Source organism: Agelaius phoeniceus, chromosome 31, assembly GCF_051311805.1.
Source record: "Agelaius phoeniceus isolate bAgePho1 chromosome 31, bAgePho1.hap1, whole genome shotgun sequence".
NCBI lineage: Eukaryota > Metazoa > Chordata > Aves > Passeriformes > Icteridae > Agelaius > Agelaius phoeniceus.
The window spans coordinates 5,982,439-6,009,596 of NC_135295.1; the positions used below are offsets into that span (position 1 = coordinate 5,982,439).

Here is a 27,158-nt window from a genome sequence, read left to right on the forward strand (position 1 = left end):
TCCCCCCAGTGTCACAGCACATTCCCGTAGATGTCACCGGGTTCCTGGGGTCGCCCCTGGGGTCCCCGCAGCTCCGCGTAGGTCACCTGGGGATCCTGGAGGGTGGTGGCACGGGGGGACGCTGCGAGAGACACGGGCTGTGGGATCTGGGTGGGGTGACACTGGTGGGTGACGTGTCCCTCTGTGTGTGTCCCCCTGTACTCACCCCCTGCCCTCTTGGTGACCACGACGTGGGTGTACAGCACCTCCCCCTCCTCTGGGGGGGCCGGGGGATCCGGGGGGCGTCTGAGGGAATAAAGGGGATGTGGGGGAGGGACTGGGAGGTCTTTGGGTGTTGGGGTAAAAGGGGAGAGTGTGGTTTGAGCCTCCCACTCACCTTTCCTGGTGCTTCCTGGCAGCTGCAAACGAAAGAGGGAAGGGGTGATTGAGGAGTCCCCAGGGCCTAAACCCTCTGAGGAATCCTGTACCCCCAGGGCACCCTCAATCCCCCTCAGTACCCCCAAGCATCCCTGAAGCCCCCGAGGATTCATGAACCTCCCCTTTGGCCCCAAACAAATCACACTCAAGAACCCAAAGCCCAGCAGGGACAGAGACCCCCGAACACCTACAGGGCCCCTGAAGGAACCCCCAGCATCCCTGCAGGACTCTCCAGCACCTCCCCAAACCCCACAGGACCCTGAACCAAAGTCACAGTTGTGGGTATGTGGGTCGTCACCTATGGTTCCCCAATTCTGTGGGCCTCTACAGCTCCCTGGGACCCCCCATCCACCCACTGTCACCCACCCACACGGTGCCACCAGTGCCAGGTCAGAATGACAGCCATGAGGAGGACCAGGAAGGAAAGGGCCCCACCAACCCCTGCAGCCACTGCAAGAAACAGAGGGGGACACATCAGGGTAACCCATCCCCCAGGGGTCCTGCACCCCCTGGTGACCCCACCTGTGTGACCCCACCTGTGACCCAGGGTGAGCCAGGTGTCACCTCCAGGGCCAGCTCTGGGCTGAGTGCCTGGAACACGCGGTGCCCGTCCTGTCCCAGCTGGTTGGTGGCCACGCACTGGTAGGTGCCTGAATGTCCCACATCGATGTCACCGAGCTCCAGGAGGGGACCCTGGGCCACCTCCTGCCCATTGTGCAGCCAGGTGAAGGTGACAGGGACTGAGCCCACCTGCACTGAGCAGCTCAGGGTCACATTGTCACCTGCATGCACCTGGTGTGCCAGGGGACCGGGGGTGATGGTGGCATTGGCCACGGGCACTGTCGGGACACAGACAGGGCTGGCACCTGGCAAGGTGGGATGGGAGTGCTCTGGGTGGGGTCATCCCCAGCCCGAGGGTCCCGCTCACCCAGGACGGTGACATTCAGGGGGTCACTCTCGGCCACACTGTCCCCGTCACTGACCCGGCACCGGTACTGGCCGCTGTCATTGTCCCCAATGTGGTGCAGCTCCAGGTGGGGGCCGGTGCCCAGTAGTGCCCCCGAGCCCTCTCGGTGCCAGGAGAAGGACAGGGCACCTGTTCCCATGGTCACTGAGCAGTTCAGCACCAGGCTGTCCCCGAGTGCCACCTGTCCCCCGGGGGGGTGCGCTGACAGGGACACCCCCGAGGGAGGGACCCCTGCAGGAGAGGGGGACACCAGGGGACGGTGAGGGACCCAGGGGGTTCAGGGAGGGGCAGGAGAACTCCAGTGATGGAAAGCGGGCACAGAGATGGGGGGGCGGGTGCTTCTTCAAAAGGAACCCTGAGGGATGCTGGGGGGGTGGGGGAGGGAACACCTGGAGAGGGAGGTGGGCAACACCATGGCAGGTACCGGGACCCAGGGAGGAGATGGTGTGATCTGGGGAATGTGTGGAGAACTCAGAGAGGGGTGATGGGACCCAGGGAGGGGTGAGGGGACCCAATGTGGGATGGAGGGAAACACGAGCCAGGAATGGGGGGACCTGGGGAGGGACCCGGGGCAGCAATGGCAGGACATGGAAACGGTGCCAGGGAAGGATGGGCGTACCCATGTAGGGGCTGGGGGGGTCCCAGGGAGGGACTCAAGAAAGGATGATGGGAGCCAGAGAGGGATCCGGGAAAGTTTGGGTACCCCAGAGCAGGCATCACGGAGGGCTGGGCGTTGCCAGGCAGTGTGGGGGACCCAAGGAGGCTGTGGGGGCTCCCCGTGCCCATCCCCACACTCACTGCGCACTGTGACGCGGAGCCGGGCGCTGCTCTTCCGCACGGCCCCACCCTGGGAGTGCACCTCACAGCCATAATTCCCCGAGTGGGAGACCCCCACGGTGGGCACCAGCAGCTGTGGGGACCCCTGTGGGCCCCCCACCACCTGCCCATCCCGGTAGAACACGTGCAGGAGGGGGGCTTGGGGCCGCAGGGGGCTGGGGTTGCTGAGGCAGCTGAGAGTCAGAGGGGACCCCTCGGTGGGTGTGGGGGGACCCTCCAGCACCGGCACGGAGAAGAGCTCTGGGAAGGAGAGGGGAGGTGAGGACTGTGGCTCTGAATCCACTGGGAAGTGGCTTTGGGGTTGTCAAGATACTGGAGTTCCAGCCCTGGGGGTGCTCACCCTGCACTGTCACTGTCACTGGTGCTGACCATGACATAGAGGACCCCACCAAGCCCTCACAGCTGTAGCGGCTGCTGTGGTGCAGCTGCAGGGGGGGCAGGGACATCTCAGTTCCCCTGAGGGACCCCCCGAGATCCTTCTCATCCCGGTAAAATCGCACCCTGCTGAGATGGTTTTCCTGCCGGCCCCGGCAGCGCAGTGTCACTGTGTCCCCCTCCAGCAGTGCCAGCGCTGGCACCTGCAGCACCAGTGGGTCTGTGGGACAGGAAGGTCACATTTTACTGATGAGACCATTCTGAGGTGGGTGCCCATAGCACCAGGGACATCTGGGTGCTCTGGAGTGCACTGGGCTGCACTGGGATGTCCCTGTGTGCAGGGCACAGGCTCTCGCCACATGAGGGGTGTGAGGCCACCCATGGAGTGGAGCCCACCCTGACCTCTCAGGGGCCACCCTGATCATTAAAATCCACCCTCACCATCTAAGACTGTCACGGAGGGGCTGCGCCTGGTGCCGGGTCTGCCACATGTGTAGGTGCCACTCCTGGTGACACTGAGGCGGTCACGTCCCTGCTGCCCCCAGCGCTGCCCGTCCTTGTACCAGGTGGTGGCACCGGTGGTCCCCGAGCCCTGGCAGGTCAGTGTCACCCGGTCCCACAGCACCGCCGGCCTCCAGGGGGGCTCCACCAGGAGCTGGGTGGTCTGGGCACCTGTGGGTGACAGGGGACACCAGCCTGCCAGGGCCAGTGTAGGGCTGGGGACAGTGGGGTGGGGCCATGGCATCCCCTGAGGACTCACCAGCGAGGCCGAGGGTCTGGGCTGGAAGGAAGAAGGGACAGGGCTGATGGGGGTGGCACTGCAGGGAAGGAAGCACCAGGGTACAGGGTGTGGTGGCTGTCCCCAAAAACTATCCCCATGGGCACAGCATTTCTTGTGGGAAAGTGTGTCTGGGTGGTCTCAAAAAGATTTGGAGAGGCAGGGGGACATGTCTGTGTCACAGCCACCTGTGCACCAAATCCCTGTGGCACAGACACCTTGGGAACAGGGACACTGAGGCCACCCTGGGCTGAGGCAGAACATGGGGACACTGTGGATACCCCTGGCACGAGGACACCACAGACACAGCCCATGCTGGCCAAGGTCACCCCCACCAGCTCATGATCCCATCCCCATGAGCCCATCCCCATGGCCACATCCTCATGGTTCTTGTCGCTTTCTGTCCCTGCATCCCAGTTCCCTTGTCCTTATCCCCAGAGTTACATGAGCCAAAGGTGCCAGTCCCCACATTTCTGTCCCCACATCCCCATCCCCAAATTCCTGCCCCCCTATCCTGTCCCCAAAGCCACCCTACATCCCCAGTCACACCAAGGTCCACTGTGGTTAACATGGACTGGCTCTGCTGGCATTGGGGACCTCAGGGGTCCCCACAGCCCCCCTGTGCCCCCTCCCCTCCCCATCCCCAGGGTGTCAGGCCCGTGCCCGGGGCACTCACCCCACAGGAGCAGCGCCACCTTCCCGGCCATCCCGGTGTCCCCAGCCATGTGCACTGGCTGTCACTCGCTGCTGTGGCCACCGCTCCCCTGGCTGGCGGCTCTTGGGATGAAGGGGAAGGAAGCGAGGTCACGTCCGTCCCCATGCGTAGGTGGCCCTTGGTGGGGGCAGGGTGGCCACAAGCAGGGGACAGGCTGTGGGCAGGGTGGGGACAGCCTGGGGACATGGTGGGGGATGCTGTTGTCAGGAGTGGGGGGCTCAGAGGAGGTGGGGAACCCAGGATGGGTGTCCAGCAGAATTGGGGTCCACTGCAATTGGGGTTTCCATGCCTGGGGGCATTCAGGGATGGGGGTGCTGTGGGAACATGGTCCCCAGGGATTTGGGGTCATAGCATGTGGGTGCCAGGGCTGGGGGTACAGAGGGAAAAAGGGGTCGCTCGGGAATAGGGGTTCTGGGGAAGAAGCAGCCCATGGGATGGGATCAAGGCAATGGTGGTGCTGGGCAATGTCAGTCCTGGCATGGGGGTCCCCAGGGAGGAGAGACCAAGGCAATGGGGGTCCCATGGTTGGGTTCCCAGGGGAATGGGGGTGCCAGGGATGGGCAGTGGCTGGGTGGGCACAGGGGTCACAGCTCCTTCATGGGGTGCCTCAGATTTTGGGGTGACTCAGAGCCCAGCACAGTCCCCACCCTGGGGCACCCCATGGCTCTTCTGGGAGGTTCTGTGTCTCTGCCCCACTCACCCCTGGGCTTTTTCCTGTCTCCCCACATTTCCTGGCTGAACCATGCCAGGGAACAGCTGGGAGAATCCCAGGAAGGGAAAAAAGGGGTTGGGGGGTGCAGGCAGTGGTTTCAGGGCTGTGGGGGATGGGGCTCCCTGTCTGTGACCCCCCAACTCTTTCTCTTTCCTGCAGCGGTTTGTGCTGAGGCAAGGACATGAATTCTGTCAGGGGGGCACATCCAGAGGGGTCCAGCCTTTAGGGAAAAGGGCAGCTCTGCTGTGCTGACACCCGGGTCTTGTCCCAGCCTCTTGTCCCTGGGAGCTCCTCCTCGTTCTGGGGGTGCCACATCCTTGGGGATTCCTTTCCCAGAGGTGGCACATCCTGGGGTCCTCTGTCCTGGGTGGGCCTTGAGCATTCCTGCTGTCCCCAGTGGGGCCCTGTGACCTCTGGGGTGCCCAAACTTAAGGAGGCATCTTTTATGACCTTGCCCTGATGATGGTAAATCCCAGGATCAAGCTGGTTGAATTCCCTGATGCCCAATTGCTTTGGACAATTTTGGGGTCATATTTTGGTCTCAGATTTTGAGATGACTCAGAGCCCAGCACAGAGCCCACCCTGGGGCACCCCAGGCTTGTCCTGGGAGGCTCTGGGTCTCTGCTCCACAAATCCCTGGGCTTTTTCCTGTCACCCAAATTTCCTGTCTTAGCAATCTCAGGAAACACTTGATGCCAAATTGACTGTCACAAAACTATACAGCCATAGAAAAAAGGCATAAATCTTTTCCTATACCATTATTTTCCCAATAAAAAACAAACTCCTCAAAAATCAAACTGACAAGGTATAAAATGCTCTGGTTTATAGAATCCTTTTAATCATTGCTTTCCCAACAAGAGGGAATCAAAACACAATAAAAACACAAATAAGTGGAAATAAAAACCACAATAAAACCACAAACAAATCACAGTGAAATGAGACTTTTTGGTTCCCTTTAGCAGCCCCCTGCTGCATCCCACAGCAGCGTTTGCTTGTGGATAACACAGAGGGTGGAATCTCCCTGAGTGTCCAACAGCTCCATGGGATTGTTCCCTGCCTGCTGGGCAGCAACCCAGCCCCTAAGGAAGCCTTTTCTTGGCCCATATTTAGGAACTCTCCCCATTTTGCTCGTTCCCACCCTGAAACATGTTTGACTTCCCATGGAGGAAGGGGAGAAGCTCTGTCCATCCTTGGGACAGTGCACAGGAATCTGTGGAAATGCCCCTGTGTGCCTCAGGGTCTGATTCCCTGGTAAATCCACTCCAGCCTGCCCTGAATTCCCCTGCCTGGGCACTCCCTGCTCCTGCTGTGACACCCCTGTTCCCCAGCCCCCCGTGTGCAGCCCCTGCTCAATATTTCCACACTTTTCCCTCTCTTCTGGTGTGCACATTCAGAAGACAAACATTCTTTCCAGAAGTTCCAAGGGGCTGCAGGTTTTGTTCAAGAAGGAGGGTGCAGGTCAGGTTTTTGAGAAAATCGGTGTGGGATTTGCAGCAGTTCTGGGGCTCTCTCAGTCCCTTGTTGAGAGTGACAAAATGATCAATTCCTGCATTTCCAGACTGGTTCCCCCACAGCTGCCCCTGTAGGGGGGGTTTCCAGCCAGCCCTGCTCTGAAAACCATCAAAGGCCCTCACAGAGCCACTGCTTGGGCTCCCTTTGGGTTCTGTGCTTCTTGCAGGGCTGAGCAAACCACAGGCAGGGCCTTTTCACCCACAGAATTCTCACCTCTGCAGCAGCTCTAAAGCTGCCAGAATCAAAGCCAAGGGGGCAGGGGAGACCCTCAGGTGCTGGCTGCCACCTGGGGCTGGGCAGAGCAGGGCTGGGCAATGGCCATCCCTGTGCAGTGGGGCTGGGCCATGGCTGGGCCCCAGCCTTGCATTGACAGGGGTCCCCAGGATGTGCCACCCCTGGGACAGGCACCCGGCCAGGAATGTGCAGGGACATTTCCGGAACTGCCACACCTTGGGCAGGGCCTCCCATGCTAGGATGTGTCACCCCCTGGGACAGGATCCCCCCAGGACAGGAGCCTCTGGATGTCCCCCCCCAGGACAAAACCCCCCCTTTCCCATCTGACTCTCAGCACAAACGGCCTCTTCCTTCTTGTCCAGGAAAAGGAAAGTGAAAGTGTTGAAGGGGCACAGCCCAACACCTCCATCCCCCCCAGCCTGCCTACCCTTCCCTGCACCTCCTTCTCCCCATTTCCCCATCCCCTGGGTCCCCCCAACCCATTCACTGCTCAGGTGCTTCCCGGGATTGCTGAGCCAGGAACCGGGGGTGAGGGGACATGGCAAAAAGTAAGGAGAATAAGGAAAAAAGAGAAATAAAGAGAGAAAGAAGTCAGGGGCAGGGGAGGACCCAGAGGCAGAGCTACCCAGGACCCCCATGCAATGTCTGACCAGGAAATGAGCACCCCAGGGGTGATTTTGCAGGGCCCTGGGTCACTCCAAAATCTGAAGCATCCAGGGAAGGAGCTGTGACCCCCAGGACCCCCCAGCCACCGCCCATCCCTGGCACCCCCATTCCCCTGGGACCCCAACCTTGGGACCCAATTTCCTTCTGTCCCCCCCTTCCCTGAGACCCCCATCCCTGGACTGCACTTCCCCAGGATTGCCAACCCCAAGGAACCCCATCCCAGTAATTCCAGTCCCTGGGACACCCCTTCCCTTGGGGACCCTGATTTCCCCATTCTCACAGGGACCCCCTTTCCCCTGGCACCCCCAAGCCATGGCCCCCATCCCATGATCACAAATCCCTGGAGGCCACGTTGTTCTGGGACCCTTATTCCCAAGTCTGAGTCCACCCAACCCTTGGGACCCCCGTTTCCCTGGGACCCCATCCCTGGGCACCCCATTCCCCTGGACACCCATCCCTGACTCCCTACACAGCCTTAGACGCCAGATGATGGCAACACCATGTCCCCACCATTTCCCACCATCCCCCCCATGTCCCACAGCGTGCCCCCACCAAGGCCACCTATGCATGGGGACGGACGTGACTTCGCTTCCTTCCCCTTCATCCAAAGAGCCGCCAGCCAGGGGAGCAGTGGCCACAGCAGTGAGTGACAGCCAGGGCACATGGCTGGGGACACCGGGATGGCCGGGAAGGTGGCGCTGCTCCTGTGGGGTGAGTGCCCCGGGCAAAGGCCTGACACCCCGGGGATGGGGACGGGAGGGGGCACAGGGGGGCTGCGGGGTCCCCTGAGGTCCCCAAGGCCAGCAGAGCCAGAGCAGGGCATAGAGCCCAGTGTGACCAGAGTTGTGGGATGTCTTTGGGGACAGCAACAGGGGAACTGGGATGTGGGGACAGGAACAGGTGGATAGAGATGTGGGAACAAGGATGTGGCAGAAGGAGCCTTCGGGCTTGGGTAGCTGTGGGGACAGGGACAGGGGAACAGGGATGCAGGGACAGGGACAAGGGCCATGATGCATGGGGATGGGCCGGGAGAACAGGTGCCATTGGAATGGGATGATGGGCACAGGGCCATGGATTATGGCTGTGGGGACAGGTGCTGTAGGGCCGGTGGAGGTGACATGTGCAAACATGGGGTGTCCACATTGTCCACATGACCCCCACCCAGCCCTGTCCCTTCTCCCTTCCAGCCCAGACCCTCGGCCTCGCTGGTGAATCCTCGGGGGATGCCATGGCCCCACCCCACTGTCCCCAGCCCCACACTGGCCCTGGCAGGCTGGTGTCCCCTGTAACCCACAGGTGCCCAGACCACCCAGCTCCTGGTGGAGCCCCCCTGGAGGCCGGCGGTGCTGTGGGTCTGGGTGACACTGACCTGCCAGGGCTCGGGGACCGCCGGTGCCACCACCTGGTACAAGGATGGGCAGCGCTGGTGGCAGGAGGGACCTGAACATCTCACTGTCACCGAGAGGTGCACCTACACGTGTGACAGACCTGGCATCAGTCTCAGTCCCCCTGTGAGTGTGTCAGACAGGGAGGGGGGTTTGGGGGTCCCCAGCCTGGCACCCAGGGGACCCTGAGGGCTCTCAGTGGGCTCCACTCCATGGTTCACCTCCTGCTGTAACCAGAGCCTGTCCCCTGCTATGGGGACATCCCAGAGTATCCTAGTGTCGGGGAAACCATGTGGGAACTGGGGAGCCCTGGTGCACTGGGTGTAACCCAGATGGGGTCCTGGTGCCATTGGGTGTGACAGGACCCCTCTGTCCCCCAGGCCCGCTGGTGCTGCAGGTGTCTGCACAGGCGCTGCTGGAGGGGACACGGTGACACTGCGCTGCCAGGGCTGGTGGAACTGCACGGTCACCTCGGTGTCCTTCTACCGTGAGGAGAAGGGTCCGGGGGGGGCTCTGTGATGGCACCGAGCTGTCCCTGTCCCCTCTGCAGCTGCACCACAGCGGTCGCTACAGATGCAGGGTCTGGTGAAATCCTGGTGGTCAGGGAGGTCATGAAATTCAGCACCAGTGACAGTGACAGGGCACGGTGAGCACCCCACAGCTGCCACCCTGACACCCCCACAGCCACTCCCCAGGGATTCAGGCTCACAAATCCCCCTCCCCTCTCCTTCCCAGAGCTTTTCTCAGTGCCAGTGCTGGAGGGTCCCCCCGAGCACTCTGAGATGTCCCCCCGACTCTCAGCGGCCTCAGCACCCCCAGCCCCCTGCGGCCCCGAGCCCCCTCCTGCACGTGTTCTACCGGGACGGGAAGGTGGTGTGGGGCCTGCAGGGGTCGCTGCAGCTGCTGGTGCCCGCCCCGGGGGTCTCCCACTTGGGGAATTACAGCTGCCAGCTGCGCCCTGAGGGGGTGCTGTGCAAAAAAGCAGCACCCGGCTCCTTGTCACGGTGCACTGTGAGTGCGGGGATGGGCACGGGGAGCCCCCACAGCCTCCTCAGCTCTCCCAGGCCTTCAGGGGATGCCCAGTCCTTCCAGACACCTGCCCTGTGGCCCCAACCTTTCCCGGATCCTACCCTTGCTCCCCTGCTCCCTTCTCATGTCCCTCTCAGGGTCCCCCACCCCTAGAGGGCTTCCCCCATCCCACCCCTACACATCTTCTGTGTCCTGCCATCCCTGCCCCGGGTCCCTCCCCAGGTGCCCCCATTCCTGGCTTGTGTCTCCCCATCCCTCTCTGAGTCTCCTCACCCCTCCCAGCATCCCCCTCACCCCTCTCTGAGGTCCCCACACATTCCCCTGGTCCCCACACATTCCCCCCCGCCCCTGTCTGAGGTCACATCATCCCTTCTCTCAGTCCCCATATCCACCCTGGTGTCATCCCCCCCACCTCTCCAGGTGTCCCTTGGGGTTCCTTTCCAAGCCCCACCAATCTCTGCGCCCCCTCTCCCTCACTGGGGTCTCCCTGCCCCTCCCCTACCACCCCCCCGGGTCCCTCACTGTCCCTTGCTATCCTCCCCTCCCGCAGGGGTCCTGCCCTCCGGGGTGCCCCTGTCAGCACAGCCCCCAGGGGACAGGTGGCACTCAGGGACAGCCTGGTGCTGATCCGCACGGTGGCCTCAGGGACAGGTCCCCTGTCCTTCTCCTGGCACTGAGAGGGCTCGGGGGCACCGCTGGGCACCGGCCCCTGCCTGGATCTGTGCCACATTGGGGACAATGACAGCGGCCAGTACCGGTGCCGGGCCAGCGACGGGGACAGTGTGGCCGAGAGTGACCCCATGAATGTCACCATCCTGGGTGTCATTGTCGCCTGGCACCGGTGGCACCGTGTGGGTGGGTGACAATGGGGGCACAGGCGTCCCAGGGAGCTGTAGAGGCACCCAGTGTTGGACAATGATTGGGCAGCACCCACAGCCCCAAAACTGTGGCATTGTCTGGGGGTCCTTTAGGGTTTGGGGAGGTGCTGGAGGGTCCTGCAGGAATGCTGGGGGTTCTCTCAGAGGCCCTTGGGGCAGTTAGGAGGTCTCTGTCCCTGCTGGCCTTTGGGTTCTTGAGGCTCAGTTGGCTGGGGACACTGCGGAGGTTCCTGAATTCTGGGAGGCTTCAGGGATGCTTGAGGGTTCTGTTGTAAATTGAGCGTCCCGTGGGGGTCAGGAATCCTGGGAGGGTTCACGGCCCTGCAATCCCACAGTCACATCTCCCATCTTTCCTCTGCAGCTGCCAGGAAGCACCAGGTAAGGTTGGTGAAGGGCTCCCGACATGAGTCCCCTTTTACCCGCACCCCAGAGCTCTCCATTCCCCTCCCCACATCCCCTTTATTGCCTCAGGGGCCCCCTGGATCCCCCGGTCCCCCCAGGGGAGGGGGAGGTGCTGTACACCCACGTCGTGGTCACCAAGAGGGCAGGGCGTGAGTATGGGGGGGACAGACGCAGAGGGACACGTCACCCACCAGTGTCACCCCACCCAGATCCCACAGCCCGTGTCTCTCGCAGCGTCCCCCCGTGCCACCACCCTCCAGGATCCCCAGGTGACCTACACGGAGCTGCGGGGACCCCAGGGGCGACCGCGGGAACCCGGTGACATCTACGGGAATGTGCTGTGACACTGGGCGGAACTGGGGGCACTGGGGGTCCCCACCCATGGGCACCCACTCGTGTCTGTGCTGCCACTAAAAACTGCCCCACTTGCTCCCCGTGGGGGCACAAAGATCCCAAAAGAGCTAAAAGATGAACAATTTGCTGAAACAGCAATGAGAGAGAAGAAAACAAACAGCAACAAGGTTGAGAGTCCAAAGGATCACAGAAGGAGCAATTTCCAGGGAAAGCTCCCAATAAGGAACAAACCCAAGACATTTCCCCCAGCAAGTTTCCTTCACCACAGGAATCTTGCAGGGCCCTGGACCTTCCTTGCTCTGATGGCCAAATTGGCCTTCAGGAGGCTCTGGATTCTCTTGTTCCCTGTCCCAAATCCTCCTCTGCCATGTTCCCCACACGAGGATCTCACAAAGGCCCTGTGGGGGTTCTGGAGCCTCCCCCTTTTCCAGGGCAGTCAGGATCAGGCCATGGCACAGGGCGGGGTGTCAGAGACAGGAAAAGTTTGATGTCGGGAGACATTTTGGAACAGCTCTGTGTGGCAGGGGTGAGTCAGGCCATGCTTTTGGTGAGACAGGGCCCCGTCTGTCCATCAGTCTGTCAGCCATGGCACACTGGGGACAGTGTGATGCTTTGCCAAATCCAACTCTTGAGTGGCCGGGTGACCAGACGTGCCAGCTGGGGAGAGGGCCCTTGGTTGCCCAACTGGCTTTTAAAAAGCAGAGCATGAGGTGGCCAAGTTCCTGACCGTGTCTCCTCTTGGGTTGTCTTTCCCATCCAGGCTGGAATCCTGGCTGGAGTTGACAACTTGTTTAAATGAGAAATATCCGCCAAGGTAAATGGGAGCATTCCTGGAATGGAAATAAGACACATGTCTAAAACTTTTTTTAATTTTAAAAATTATGGGGCTTCAAGGCAAAAGTGTAGGAAAGGGAATACAGCTGTTTCCTAGGAAACTAATAAAGCAGGACAGAACAAACAACACAAACCCAGTACTTTCCCTCCTGCTCAGCGCTGTTGGTTTTTGTGGCAGTTATAACCGCGGCCAGCAGGGGGCGCTGCAGGGAGCACTCCCGGCCAGCAGGGGGCGCCCCGCTCCAGCTCCATCCCCTCAGGGGCCATGGCGGCCTCGGGCGGGAGGGAGGAGGGGAAATCGCTCCTTTTGCAAACTCACGGCCACCAATCGGTCCCGGCACCACCACCAGCAGCGGGCAGGAGCCGCCAAGGCAGCAGGTTGGATCCCAGTGCCCACTGGCAGCGTAGCAGTGTCCCGGGGCCACGCACACGCCCTGCAAAACACCTGCGACCGCTCTCCATGATCCCGAATGGAAGGAAGGCAGAGCCTGAGCCCAGGCAGGTGTCGTGTCCACAGCAGCACCTCTGATGGCTTTACACCACAATTCCTGCAAACCTTCAGCCTTTCACTCAGGTGAGGAAGACAGGGATGGAGCAGCTTTGGGGACACCTGGAATCCAGACAGGGTCACTCCCCACAGCCCCACCATGGCTGTGGGTTAGAGCCCCTGCTCAGTATTCCCACACATTTCCCTGTTGTCTAGGAGCCGAATCAGAACCCAATTATTCTTCCCGGGCCATTTCAAAGGGCTGCAGGTTTGAGACAGGAAGGACGTGGGTCCAGGTCAGGTTGTTGAACAGATTGTTGTCTTTGCAGGTTTCTGGGACTCTCTCAGATCCTTGCTGCAAGGGATCTAATGATCAGTTGGTGCATTTCCAGACTGCTTGCCTCTTAGCTGCCCCTGCACGGGGCAGATTCCAGCCAGCCCTGCTCTGAAAACCATCAAAGGCCCTCCCAGAGCCACTTCTTGGGCTCCCATTGGGTTCTTTGCTTCTTGCAGGGCTGAGCAAACCACAGGCAGGGCCTTTTTCCACCCACAGAATTCTCACCTCTGCAGCAGCTCTAAAGCTGCCAGAATCAAAGCCAAGGGAGCAGGGGGGACCCTCAGGTGCTGGCTGCCAGCTGGGGCTGGGCAGAGCAGGGCTGGGCAATGGCCATCCCTGTGCAGTGGGGCTGGGCCATGGCTGGGGCCCCACCCTTGCATTGACAGGGGTATCAAGGATGTGCCACCCTGTCGTGATACGGCGGAGGAATTGCAGCCCACAGTATGCATGGATGGCAAATCCCAAAGTTTATTGAAAACTCACACATATTTATATTGGTGTTAATGAAGCTTATACATATTGCAAAAGCTGAGCTCGTTATTGGTTAAAGCACACTTAGATCAACTACACCTACTTCTATGCTCTAACGATTATTTTGTTTCTATGTTTGCATTCTTCTAGCTTCTCTACCTAGGATATCTACATTTTCTGGCAAGCGATTTTCTCCCCCGTCTTCCTGTTTCAGAGAAGGTCACTATGACCTTTGTCAGTGATTGGATACTGGTTTCACAATCTCTAGCTTGTTTCTCCTATCCTTATCCAACGGTATCACATTGAAGTGGCTTTTCTCAGCTAGCTAATTATCCAAAAAGCTCTCTACATTTCCCCCGTTTTTCTGTTGAACAAGCTTGGTTTGATTAAATGCGGTAGTTATCATCTTTCGCAATATATTCTGCAAGCATATACTAAAACATGGCAAGACTAATATTAACAACAAAGCTACAATAGCTACTACAATGCTAACCTTAACAATAGAACGTAACCATGACCCTAAGCTTAAAGATTTAAGCTACCTATCAATACCAAGGCCTGATTCTACCTGTAAGTTCCCAGTTAACCTCCATAACTCAGAGAGCTGTGAGTGAACAGACTGTGCATGATCAGAAAGATTCATGCAACACATGCCCTCAAATTCATCACAGCCATGGCCTTGTGCAAGTAAGAGAAAATCAATTGCAGCTCTATTTTGAAGTGTCGCATGGCGAATAGAATCTACATCAAGCAAAAGACTAGAAATCGCTAAAGAAGTTGCATTTGTTTGTTTAGCAAGCCAACACCCTAACCTATTTAAAATAGCATGAGCACGTGCTGCTGATACCCCTGGAGCTAAGAAGGATGCTGCGATTATGGCCACTGGGGACCAAAACTTTACATCATCCTGGCAGTCGGCTGCAAATGCATGAGCCATTCGTTTGCTCCTACGATGGCGGCAGCTCATGTTTAGTATCATGGACATGTTGGGTGTAAGTAGAGACAGCCGTCCAAGTGTACATGGTCCCCCATGCAGCATTGATGGGATACCGGCCCAAGCACGGTCCCCACATATCAGGAAATATCCTGCTGGCAATTGAATAGGGTCATTTGATGAGACTGACACTCTCTTTGTTGTATAATTGCACCAGGCCGATGCATTTCGGTAGACAGCCATGCTGGAAGTTACAACGTTAGAATGGTTCTTGACTGACAGCAGGCTTCTATGGTTAAAATGAATGCATGCATCTGCCATCACTGACCCTAACAACTCCAACTCTTGGGGTTCCTGTGGTGCTATAGGAAAGTGGGAAATCCACTGATCCCAATTATCCACACTCGTCCTAGCATTGCTGACCTTACAAGTTGGTACATGTAAAGGGCATGGCCAGGGATCTGCTGGTAATCCAACCAAACAGGTTGTGAATGGATTGCCAGGAGAAGATAATGACAGGCAAATAGTCTCCTGTTTAGTTAGGTTTGCCAGGGTGACCCATATGTTAGTCTTGGGCTGCGGTGGGGCCCATGCCTGATGGTCTACACTGCCCACAAAAGAAGCAAAAGTTAATAGAGCAATAACATAAAGTTTCCATCAAACACAGCTGCTCGGGTCCATTTAGCAGGTACCCACAGAGATCCTGTAGGGGTAGAAACACAAAGATATCCACGGCTCCAATATAACACCTTAGCAGGACCTTGCCATTGTCCTGTTTTAGGATCTCTGTATCTCACCCATACATCTGTCTTTACACCATCTGTTTCATGTACATAGTGACGAATCACAGCAGGAACCTTATTTTCCTCAAAAACACACAGGTGATTCAAAACAAACAAACACTTTAACAATCTCTCTTGTGGCTCTCTGGTATCCATATATTTACTCAGATATCTTTTCAAGGTACCATTTGCTCTCTGCAGCTGCATAAACAGTTCATGTAACCTCCTGTTTTGAACCCTTTTTATAGAGACATCCTCTATTCGCTCACACACGCCTGCAACATACAAAGAATCTGTTACAATGTTAAGAGGTCCAGAGAAATGCATCATGGCCCATACAACAGCCAATAGCTCCATCGTTTGTAAAGTGTCCAACTCAGTAGCTCGGAGTATATGATGATGCCATTGTCCCTTTTCTCGCCAGGTCACTGCAGCAGTTTTGGATTTTCTTCCTGCATCTGTGTAAGCAGTTATAGCATCTGATAAGGGCTTTAGTGATCTTTTTGGGCATTGAATCCAACCCCATTGTCCTATCACGACCCTTTTTGAGCAAATCAGCTAAAATCTCAATTTTCTGAAGAAGGGTTTTATGTTGTTGAAGTGGAGGAGATATCCATTCCAAGGCCCATATCTCCCCCGTTTTTCTATTATGCTGAGTAAGTGCACCCAGTAAAAATTTTGGTCCACACCAAACTGTCAGCTGTATAGGGAGATCAAGATCATGTCTCCGAACACTGCCTTGTGTGACACAGTCCAATATCTGCTGCAGTGTCTCGAGGATGAAGAGCAATAGTAAAGAAGCAGTCCTTCAGATCAATAATCAAAAGTGGCCAGTCCCTTGGCAGCATAACCGGACCAGGCAACCCCAGTTGCAAGGCTCCCACAGGCTCCCGGCGGTGGCGGGCTGGAGGCAGGTCGAGCTAAAGCGGTGACAGCTGCTACTTGTGTCCAGGCCCAGGGAGCTGGTGGCCGGGAAGCAGAACCACGCTGGGTAGCCGCGGGGTGGGCGGACCCCCCGGAGCCCACTGCCCCACGGGGGGTGGGAGGCCCATCCTGCTGCCCCCCCGGCTCGGGGGTCGGGGCGGCTGTGGAGCGGAGCGGGAGGAGGCGGAGGGGGTGTAGGGTTTAACACCGGGACAGGCGGCGCAGACGGCACGGCTGGAGTATGCGCGGGGAGGGGGCTGCTGCTCGAAGCAGGAGCTGATAACTGCAGGGAGCTGCTGTTTAGAGCAGGAGCTAGCGTCGGCGGGGAGCCAAACCAGTCTCTGTAATTCCCGTTTCTTTCATGGGCTGCACTAGCCTGCTGGGCAGCTCTCTCCTCTGCCTGGTATTTCAACAATTCATCATGCACGACTCGCCATAACTTTCCCAACTGTCTCGCGGCTTTATCATCATTTATGACTGCCTGCCATAACTAATCCTCAAATATACGGCACTCTGATAACCTATGCACTGCGTGAGGATTTTAAAACAGTCTTTGTGCATACTCATGAGCTAACAACCCATGAAGCTCTTTCTGCGAATCTATACCCTGAACTTTACGCTTTTATAAAAAGCTAGGAAATAAATCATATGCTGCTTGCCTTTCTTTATCCGTGTTAAAGATAACAGCGCACTTCTTGCAGCCCTTCCAGGTTTCCAGTAGCACGTATCGGCCGGGGTCTCTGACGAGGTCCCCAAGGCACGGCACCTTCCCTTTTTCAGCAGTGCTTTTGCTGTCCTCAGCTGCGATAGGACCCGAACTTCTTACACCGCTTGACCATGGCTACCGTTGAATTACGTCGGGGTCACCATTTGTCGTGATACGGCGGAGGAATTGCAGCACACAATATGCGTGGATGGCAAATCCCAAAGTTTATTGAAAGCTCACACATATTTATATTGGTGTTAATGAAGCTTATACATATTGCAAAAGCTGAGCTCGTTATTGGTTAAAGCACACTTAGATCAACTACACCTACTTCTATGCTCTAACAATTATTTTGTTTCTATGTTTGCATTCTTCTAGCTTCTCTACCTAGGATATCTACATTTTCTGGCAAGCGATTTTCTCCCCCGTCTTCCCATTTCAGTGAAGGTCACTATGACCTTTGTCAGTGATTGGATACTGGTTTCACAATCTCTAGCTTGTTTCTCCTATCCTTATCCAACGGTATCACATTGAAGTGGATTTTCTCAGCTAGCTAATTATCCAAAAAGCTCTCTACACCACCCCTGGGACAGGCACCCGGCCAGGAATGTGCAGGGACATTTCCGGAACTGCCACAACCGGGACAGGAGCCACCATGCCAGGCTGTGTCACCCCCTGGGACAGGATCCTCTCATGAGAGGACCCACCCTGGATTTGCTGCTCAGGACAGAACCCTCCCCCCCCATGATACTCAGCACAAATGGCCTCTTCCTTCTTCTGCAGGAGAGAGAAAGTATTGGGGGGCACAGCTCAACACTCCCATCCCCTCGAGCCTCCCCACCCTTCCCTGCACCCCCCACTTTCCCGTTTCCCCCCTCCTCTGAGTCATCCCAACTCATTCCCTGCTCAGGTGCTCTCCAGGATTGCTGAGCTGGGAACGGGGAATGATGGGACCTGGCAGAAAAGTGAGGAAAATAAGAAAAAAGATAAATAAAGACTCAAAAAAGTCAAGGGCACAGAAGCAGAGCTACTCAGGACCCCTATGCCCAGGAAATGAGCACCCCAGGGGAGCAGTGCTAGGCCCTGAGTCACCCCAAAATCTGAGGCACCCAGGGAAGGAGCTTTGAGCCACCAGCCCACCCAAGCAACTGTCCATCCCTGGCACCCCCTTCCCCTGGCACCCCAACCATATGATCCCCACTCCTTCCATCCTAACTTCCCTGGGCCACCATCCCAGGGCTGGCAGTCCCCAGGATCTTAATTCCCAAGGAACCCCAACTTGGTAATTCTGGCCTCTGGGATCCCCCCTCCCCTGCGGGCCTTGGTTCCACCAGGAATCCCATTCCCATGGCATGCCAATCCCTCGGCCCCATCCCATGATCACAAATCCCTGGGGAGGCCATGTTGTTCTGGGACCCTCACCCCAAGCCTGAGTCCACCAAATCCTTGGGTCCCCCATTCCCCTGAGACGCCATCCCCAGGCCTCCCATTCCCCTGAACACCCATCCCTGGCCCCCTATACCGCCTCAGCCTCAAAATTCTGGCAACACCATGTCCCCACCATGTCCCACCATCACAAACATGTGCCACCATCACCCCCATGTCCCATCAGGCCCCACCCTGCCCCCATCCTGTCCCCACCCTCCTCCCACCAAGGCCCAACTACACGTGGGGACAGACGTGACCTCGCTCCTTCCCCTTCATCCGAAGAGCCACCAGCCAGGGGAGCGGTGGCCACAGCAGCGAGTGACAGCCAGTGCACATGGCTGGGGTGTCACGATCCGTCCTTACGAACGAGTTTCGAAATGGTTCGTGGATTGATCTCAGAGTGGAAAAAAAAAACTGACAGGGCACAGGGGATTTGCAGTAATAATCAAAACAAGTGCACCTTTATCGAATGACCATAGCAAAATGCGATAAAGAGATTAAGGGAGAGAAAAAGAGAAAGAGAGAGAAAAAAGAGAGAGAAAGAGGGGGAATATAGCTACCAAATGTAGAGACGAAGTCCTTTGGTGCAGTCCAGCTGAGGATCTGCCTGTTACATCGGGGAGATCTCAGAGGTGCAATTAATCTGGACTCCAATTCTACTCTCTTTCGATGGGGGAAGGGGGAATGGTATTTGCAAAGGGTACACACAGTCCATGTTCTCAGCAGTAGGCGAGAGCCATTGTCTTCATGGTCCAATGCTCCCACCTGCAACATCCATCTTGCTTTGGCCAGCTTGCCTCCCCCGCACATCTCCGCCGGGTTGGGGGTTTCAGTCCCAGGCCTTGGAAGGAGGAGAGGGGGCCTTCTCACAAAGGGGTTTCATGTCTCGGTCTTTGATGGAAAGGCTTCTTACATCTCAGTCTGTCTGTCACAGTGGTTACAAATGAGTGAGAAGGGTCTTCTGCAGGAGACCACCCAGAACTCAGGAAAAGTCCATCCAGGCCCAGAGGTGGGACAGCTCCCAAGGCTATTGTTGCAAAAAGGTGCCCCCTTCTTCTTCTCATTTGGCTCAGTGTACCATACAGCAAACAACACCTGTGAAAACAATAACTTAGCAATGCTCTCAGGTCTCAGGGGCTTGTTGGCATGTGACTTTCTCCTTAAGAGCCAGAGATTTTAGACGGGGGTGTCTTCTCTTCAGTGGTTCCCCAATGACGATCGTGAGGCAGATGAGGGAAAATTCGGACTGACTCTCACAGGACTCCCAAAACTCCTCACTATTTAAGACTGTCCCTGGGTCTGTCACACATGTAGGTGTCACTCTCAGTGACACTGAAGGGGTCGCATCCCCCCTGCCTCTAGTGCCGCCCATCCTTGTACCAGGTGGTGGCACCGGCGGTCCCCGAGCCCTGGCAAGTCAGGGTCACCCGGTCCCACAGCACCGCCGGCCTCCGGGGGACTCCACCAGGAGCTGGGTGGTCTGGGCACCTGTGGGTGACAGGGGACACCAGTCTGCCAGGGCCAGTGTGGGGCTGGGGACAGTGGGGTGGGGCCATGGCATCCCCCGAGGACTCACCAGCGAGGCCGAGCGTCTGGGCTGGAAGGGAGAAGGGACAGGGCTGGGTGGGGGTGGCACCATGGGGACAGAGGCACGATGGCACTGGGTGTGGGGGCTGTCCCCAAAAGGTCTCTGTGGGGGCACTGGTGTGGCACAGAGGTCTTGAGGACAGGGACACAGAAGCCAACCCCTGCTCAGGCATGGGGACCCTGTGCTGGCACAGCTCACCCCTGCCAGCCCCACAGCAACATCCCCATGGCCCTGTGCCCATGGTCCCATTCCAGTGGCACCTGTCCCCATGGCCCAAACACATGGTGCTTGTCCCCTTGTCCCTGTGCCTGCATCTCTGTGTCCCTGTCCCCACAGCTGCCCCGGCCCCAAGGTTCCTTCTGCCACATCATTGTCCCAAAATCTCCATCCCATGCTCCTGTGCACTCATCACAGTCCCCCTGTTCCTGTCCTCCTGTTCCTGTCCCCACGGCCATCCCACAGCTCTGGTCACACTGGGCTCCATGTCCTGGTGGCCCTGGGGATCTCAAGGAACTGCGCAGCCCCCCTGTGCCCCCTACCCACTCATCTCTCCCTCACCAGAGCCCATCCCCAGGGCGTCAGATGCCTGCCCAGGGCACTCACGCCACAGGAGCAGCACCACCTTCCCGCCATCCCGGTGTCCCCAGCCATGTGCACTGGCTCACTGCCGGGGGTGGCTGTCCCCTGGGTGGTGGCTCTTTGGCCAAAGAGGAAGGAAGCGAAGTCAGGTCTCGTCCTCATGCATAGGTGGCACCTGGTGGGGGCAGGGTGGCCACAAGCTGGGCACAGGCTGTGGGCAGGGTGGGGACAGGATGGGGACAAGGCTGGGTGGGACACGGTGGGACATGGGGTTCCCAGGAGTGGGGGGCTCAGGGGGTTTGGGGATGGGGAATGGGTGTCCAGGGAAATGGGGGGTCCCAGGGATGGGTTCCCTGGGAATGGGGGTGCTGAGGAGGGAGAGTCACTGGCAATGGGAGTGCCATGGGAATGGGAGTGCCCAGGGCTGAGGGGACTCAGGGATGGGAGTCCCAGGGGAACATGGGCTCCAGAGATTTAGGGTCATGGGATGGGGATGCTGGGGGAATGGGGGGTCCCATGGGAGTGGGGGTCCTTGTAGAATCAAGGTCCTGGAGGAAGGAGGATTGCAGGAGATGAAATGAACAGGAGAAGGTTCCTTGGGAATGGGGTCCTGGGCCATGGAGATCTTGGGGAATGTCAGTATTAGGATGGGGGTCCCCGGGAGGGGGGGACACAAGGAAAGGGGGTCCCATGGTTGGTTCCCATGGGAATGGAGGTCTCAGGGATGGGCAATTGCTGGGTGGGCCTGTGGGTAAAAGCGCCTTCCCTGGGTGCCTCAGATTTTGGGGTGACCCAAGCCCAGCACAGGCCCCACAAGGTGCCGGAGGCCTGGGTGTCACCCCAGAGAGATTCTGAGGGGCTCTGAGTCTATGGAGGTGCCGCAGAGGTGAGAATTCTGGGGGGGAAAAGGCCTGCCTGTGGTTTACTCAGCCCTGCAAGAAGCACAAAACCCAACGGGAGCCCAAGCAGTGGCTCTGAGAGGGCCTTTGATGGTTTTCAGAGCAGGGCTGGCTGGAAACCCCCCTGCAAGGGCAGCTCTGGAGGAAGCAGTCCGGAAATGCAGCAATTGATCACTTTGTCCCTAGCAGCAAGGGTCTGAGATAGCTCCATAACGTCTGCAAACACAATAATGTTTTGCACAACAACCTGACTGGGTCCCTCCTCCTTCCTGTCTCAAACCTGAAGCCCTATGGAATGTCCTGGGAAGAATATTTGGGTTCTTGCTCGGCTGCCAGACAAGAGGGAAAAGTGAGGGAATACAGAGCAGTGGCGGTGCCTGCGGCCGTGGTAGGGCTGTGGGCAGGGACCCTGTCTCAATTCCAGGTGTTCCCAGAGCTGCTCCATCCCTGCCCTCCTCACCTCCACAGGGCACAGGGAATAGACAGGGCTCTGCCCCGCCCCTGCCCCGCCCCTTCCAGGGTCCCCCTCCACTTCCCGGAGCTGTGGGGGCCTTACCCTGGCAACGCTTGGTCCCGACACATCGCGACAGTGGCTTCGGACACGCTGCCACAGTCGGTTCGGACACCCCGTGACCGTCCCGGCACTCGCAGCGCGATGGCAGCTGGGCCCCTTCCCGGTGCTCCAGGACCACCATTGCGGTCCCTCCTTTCCGCAGACCCCACCGCAGGGTCTCTGCTCCCCCCAGTCCCGGGGTCTCCCCTCCGCCGTTTCACTCCCTCCACGCTCGGGGCTCTCCAGGGGGGTCCGGTCCCTCCATTCCGGCCCCTCCCACCCGTTGCCCCCCAGCCCCTCCGGCCGCGCCCCCCGACAGCCCCGGGGCCGGCAGAGGCTGCCGAGCTCCTGCAGGATGAGACGTTCCTGGGGCAGCGCCGGCTGAGCGGGGCCCGGCTCCCTCACGCCGTCCTTGCCCGCAGTACTCGGGCTCCAGCAGCCCCGGGCTGCTCCTTCGGGATGTGCCGACCGCTCCTGGAGTGCTGCCCTTTGTCGGGAACGAGCCCAAGAGTGCCCAAATCATCCCCAAGGCCTGGGCTGGGACCTCCTGTGAGGCTGTGCCCGAGCCCTGAGGGGTTTGGGAGCCCCATGGGTGTCACTGCTCTGTCCCAAAATCTGAGTGAAGCAGGAATGGCAAGCGGTGACCCACCATGGTCCAGCTCCGTGGGGCTCACCTGAGCACCCTGTGGAATTCCAGCTCACCTGAGCTGGTGCTCCTGCTCCACCTGCATGGCCAGGTGCTGTTCCCATGGGCCCCCTGCTCCAGCCGCTCCCACCTCAGCCGATGCTCCCGTTCGGCCTTCCTGGCTGGGAAGCAGCGGCCACATGGGACAGGCACTGAATCATCCCCAGCACCAGCAAAAACCTTCCTGGCAGCCAAAAAAGCTCCTTTTGGGCAGAGCTGGCAGCATCTAACCCCCAAATAGTATCAAATACTGCCTTGTGTAGCCCAAAATCCCCAGCAGAGGCAGCGGAGCCCTATGTTTGTGCCCAGGGATGCTTTAGGAGCATGGCTAAACTTTGAGAACCCCAGCCCTAATTACAACACCTACTTAAGGGTCTGCAGCCCCCAGAGCACAACAGGGGCATTGGCCCAACCAGCTCCCATTTTGCCCCATTTTGCCCTCCCAAGGCACAGCTCCCAGCCGGAGCTGTCCCTGTGCTCCAGCTGCAGCAGCAGAGACCTTGGAACTGTGGCTCTGCTCTCCATCTCCTCCTCCTCCCCCTGTGGCTTCTGTGTTGGGACCAGCAGTGGCCCAGGAAGAGCAGGAACTCCAAACGTGCTCTGGAGCCCCCTGAGGAGCCCCAGCAGAGTCAGCACTGAGCAGCAGCTTTTCTGAACATTCCAGAGCAATTCAACATTTCCAGAGCGGCTGTGACAGGGCTGAAAGAGGAAAAGGGAGAGAAAGGCTGAGAATTTTCAGGAATTGTGGGGTAAAGCCACCAGAGGTGCTGCTGTGGACACGACACCTGCCTGGGCTCAGGCTCTGCCTTCCTTCCATTCGGGATCATGGAGAGCGGTCGCGGGTGTTGTGCAGGGCGTGTGCCTGGCCCCGGGACACTGCTACGCTGCCAGTGGGCACTGGGATCCAACCTGCTGCCTTGGCGGCTTCTGCCCGCTGCCGGTGGTGGTGCCAGGAGCGATTGGTGGCCGTGAGTTTGCAAAAGGAGCGATTTGCCCTCCTCCCTCCCGCCCGAGGCCGCCATGGCCCCTGAGGGGATGGAGCTGGAGCGGGGCGCCCCCTGCTGGCCGGGAGTGCTCCCTGCAGCGCCCCCTGCTGGCCGCGGTTATAACTGCCACAAAAACCAACAGCGCTGAGCGGGAGGGAAAGTTCTGGGTTTGAGTTGTTTGTTCTGTTCTGCTTTATAAATTTCCCCGTAAAGAGCTGCTATTCTTTTTCTGACACTTTTTCCTGTAAATCCAAAGATTTTGAAATTAAAAAAAAGTTTTAAAAGTGGTTCTTCTTTCCATTCCAGCAAGGATCCTGCTGGCATTGGCAGATATTTCTCTTGTAAACAAAGACAGCTGACAACTGGGTTCCAGCCTGGATGGGAAAGACAACCCAAGAGGAGACACGGTCAGGAACTTGGCCACCTCATGCTCTGCTTTTTAAAAGCCAGTTGGGCCACCAAGGGCCCTCTCCCCAGGTGGCACTTCTGGTCACTTAGCCACACCAGACCTGGCTTTGCCAGAGCGTCACACTGTCCCTAATGTGCAATGGCTGACAGACTGACGGACAGACAGGGCCCTGTCTCACCATAAGCAAGGCCTGACCCACTCTTGCCACACACAGATGTTACAAAACATCTCAAGACATGAAACCTTTCTTGTCTCTGACACCCCACCCTGTGCCATGGCCTGATCCCAACTGCCCTGGAAAAGGGGAAGGCTGTGGAACACCCACAGGACCTTTGTGACATCATAATGTGGGGAACAGGGCAGAGGAGGGGTGACTCCAGGGGTGAACACAGCAGCTGCAGGGGGTGAATCCAGAGCCTCCTGAAGGCCGCTTTGGCTATCAGAGCAAGGAAGGTCCAAGGCCTTGACAGGTTCCTCTAGTGGAGGAAACCTGCAAGGGAGAGTGTCCAGGGTTTGCTCCTTTTGGGGACATTCCCAGGAAATTGTTATTTTTGTGAAAATTTGCATTCTGAACCTTGTTGCTGTTGCTGTTGGTTTTATTCTCTCTCATTGCTGTTTCAGGAAATTGTTCTTCTTTCAGCCCTTTGGCATCTTTGTGCCTCCACAGGGAGGGAGGGAGAGGGGCAGTTTTTAGTGGCAGCACACACACGAGTGGGTGCCCATGAGTGGGGACCCCCAGTGCCCCCCAGTTCCCCCCAGTGTCACGGCACAACCTCATTGATATCACTGGGCTTTCGTAGTCGCCCCTGGGGTCCCAGCAGCTCCATGTAGGTCACCCAGGGTTACTGGGTGTCGGTGATGCCTGGGGGCCCTACAAGACACACTGGTTGTGGGGACCAAGGTGGGGAGGTAACACTGGTAGGGGATGTGTCACCGTCCCCCCATCCACAGTACTCACACTGCGCATGTTTGGTGCTCACAACGTGGGTCTACAGAACCTCCCCCTCCTCTGGGGGGACTGGGGGATCCAGTGGGGGCCTGTGGGGATAAAGACAATGTGTGGGAGGTGTTGGAGATTTGTGACATGGGGGAAAATGGGGAGCTCCAGGAGGGGACCCAGGGCCAACTCCTGCCCATTGTGCAGCCAGATGAAGGTGACAGGGGCTGAGCCCACCTGCAACGAGCAGCGCAGGGTAACGGGGGTGCACACACCTGGTGTGACAGGGTACCAAGGGTGATGTTGGCATCAGCCACAGGCACTGTGGGGACAGAAACAGGGCTGAGGCCACAGGGAGGGGCTGGCAGCCGGTGTGGGGGGATAGGGACAAGGGGGGATGGGTGTGATGGGGGATTTCAGGGATGGGGTCACAACAGGGAGGGTTGAGAGGACACAGGGCAGAGGCAGGGGGACCCAAGAAAGGTGTCTGGGTGACATGGGGGTACCCAGAAAGGGGAGCGGAGGAGGCTGTGGGGGCTCCCCGTGCCCATCCCCACACTCACTGCGCACCATGACGCGGAGCTGGGCGCTGCTCTTCCGCACAGCCCCCCCTCGGAGCGGATCTGGCAGCTGTAATTCTCCAAGTGGGAGACCCCCACGGCAGGCACCAGCAGCTGCAGGGACCCCTGCGGGCCCCCCACCACCTGCCCGTCCCGGTAGAACATGTGCAGGAGGGGGGCTCGGGGCCTCAGGGGGCTGGGGGTGCTGAGGCAGCTGAGAGTCAGGGGGGACCCCATGGTGGGTTTCAGGGGACCCTCCAGCACCGGCACCCAGACAAGCTTAGGGCAGGAGAGGGGGGACTGTGGGTACAGTGACCCCGAGTCCCTGGGGAAGCGCTGTGGGTCTGTCAGGGTGGTGGCTGTGAGGTGCTCACCATGCACTGTCACTGTCACCGGTGTTGACTCCTCCCATCCCCATGATACCCCGTCCTTCACCCAGATCTTGCAGCGGTAGTGGCTGCTGTGGTTCAGCTGCAGAGGGGACAGGGACAGCTCTGTCCCATTGTGGAACCCCCTCAGTTCCGTCTCCTCACGGTAGAAGAACAGCGAATCAACTGATATTTCTCGCCTGTACCAGCAGCGCAGTGTCAGCGTTTCTCCCTCCAGCAAGTGCCCACGCTGGCACCTGCAGCACCACCTGGTCTGTGGAGCAGAGGGGTGCCGTCACATCACAGGGGTCTGGAGGGTCCTGACATCACTGGGACCCCCATATTGGGTCACAGCCAGTGCACCAGGCTTCCCCAATTTCAGCACAAGGGTCCCACAACACTGGGATGCTCTGGGATGTCCCTGTGTGTAGGACATGGGCTCTGGTCACACTAGAGGGTGACCCATGGAGTGGAGGCCACCCAGAGTCCTCGGGGTTCCTGTGGGTTCCAGGCTGGGGACACAAATCGCCCTCACTGTCTGAGACAATCACGGGGTAGCTGAGCCCACTTCTGGGTCTGTCATGCCTGTAGGTGCCACTCTTGGTGACAGTGAAGTTACTGCCTCCCTCCTGACTCCAGTGCAGCCCATCCTTGTACCAGGTGGTGGCACCGGCGGTCCCCGAGCCTTGGCAGGTCAGTGTCACCCGGTCCCACAGCACCGCCAGCCTCCAGGAGGGCTCCACCAGGAGCTGGGTGGTCTGGGCACCTGTGGGTGACAGGGGACACCAGCCTGCCAGGGCCAGTGTGGGGCTGGGGACAGTGGGGTGGGGCCATGGCATCCCCTGAGGACTCACCAGCGAGGCCGAGGGTCTGGGCTGGAAGGGAGAAGGGACAGTGCTGGGTGGGGGTCATGGGGACACTGTGGACACCCCATGTTTGCACTGGCCACCTCCACCAGCCCTACAGCACCTGTCCCCATGGCCAAGTCCCCATGATCCTGTGCCAACAAACCCATTCCAATGGCACCTCTCCCCATGGCCCATCTGCATGGTACATGGCCCTTGTCCCTGTCCCTGCATCCCTGTTCCCCTGTCCCTGTCCCCACAGCTACCCCAGCCCCAAGGCTCCTTCTGCCACATCCTTGTCCCCATATGTCTATTCCCCTGTTCCTGTCCCCACATCCCGGTTCTCCAGTTCCTGTCCCCAATGCCACCCCAAAACTCTGGTCTCACTGGGCTCTATGCCCTGCTCTGGCTCTGCTGGCATTGGGGACCTCACAGGACTCCACAGCCCCCCTGTGCCCACTCCCCTCCCCATTTCCTGGGTGTCAGTCCCATGCCCGGGGCACTCACCCCACAGCAGCGAGTGATAGCTGTGGTCACTTGTTCCCTGGCTGGCGGCTCTTCCGATGAAGGGGAAGGAAGCGAGGT

General features: G+C 58.5%; 1 protein-coding gene across 1 annotated transcript; it reads right to left on the bottom strand.

Moving 5' to 3' along the window:
• LOC143691874 (Fc receptor-like protein 2) lies at positions 1–26,311 on the bottom strand. Its single transcript, XM_077191931.1, has 12 exons — positions 26,297–26,311; positions 25,364–26,002; positions 4,070–4,151; positions 3,357–3,377; positions 3,038–3,268; positions 2,562–2,816; positions 2,183–2,461; positions 1,346–1,615; positions 954–1,256; positions 780–867; positions 206–285; positions 1–121 (listed from the first exon to the last, which is right to left on the bottom strand). Exons 1-12 carry the CDS (start codon positions 26,309–26,311, stop codon positions 12–14), a joined length of 2,373 nt encoding a protein of 790 aa, XP_077048046.1. The 3' UTR covers positions 1–11.
• Between the last annotated feature and the right edge of the window lie 847 nt (positions 26,312–27,158).

Coding starts and splice junctions, on each gene's coding strand:
- LOC143691874 (XM_077191931.1), bottom strand. Junction 1,616..2,182: donor GCTCCGCGTCACAGTGCGCA/GTGAGTGTGGGG, acceptor CCTCTCCTGCAG/GGGTCCCTCCCTCGGGGGTG. Junction 1,257..1,345: donor CCTGAATGTCACCGTCCTGG/GTGAGCGGGACC, acceptor GTGTCCCGACAG/TGCCCGTGGCCAATGCCACC.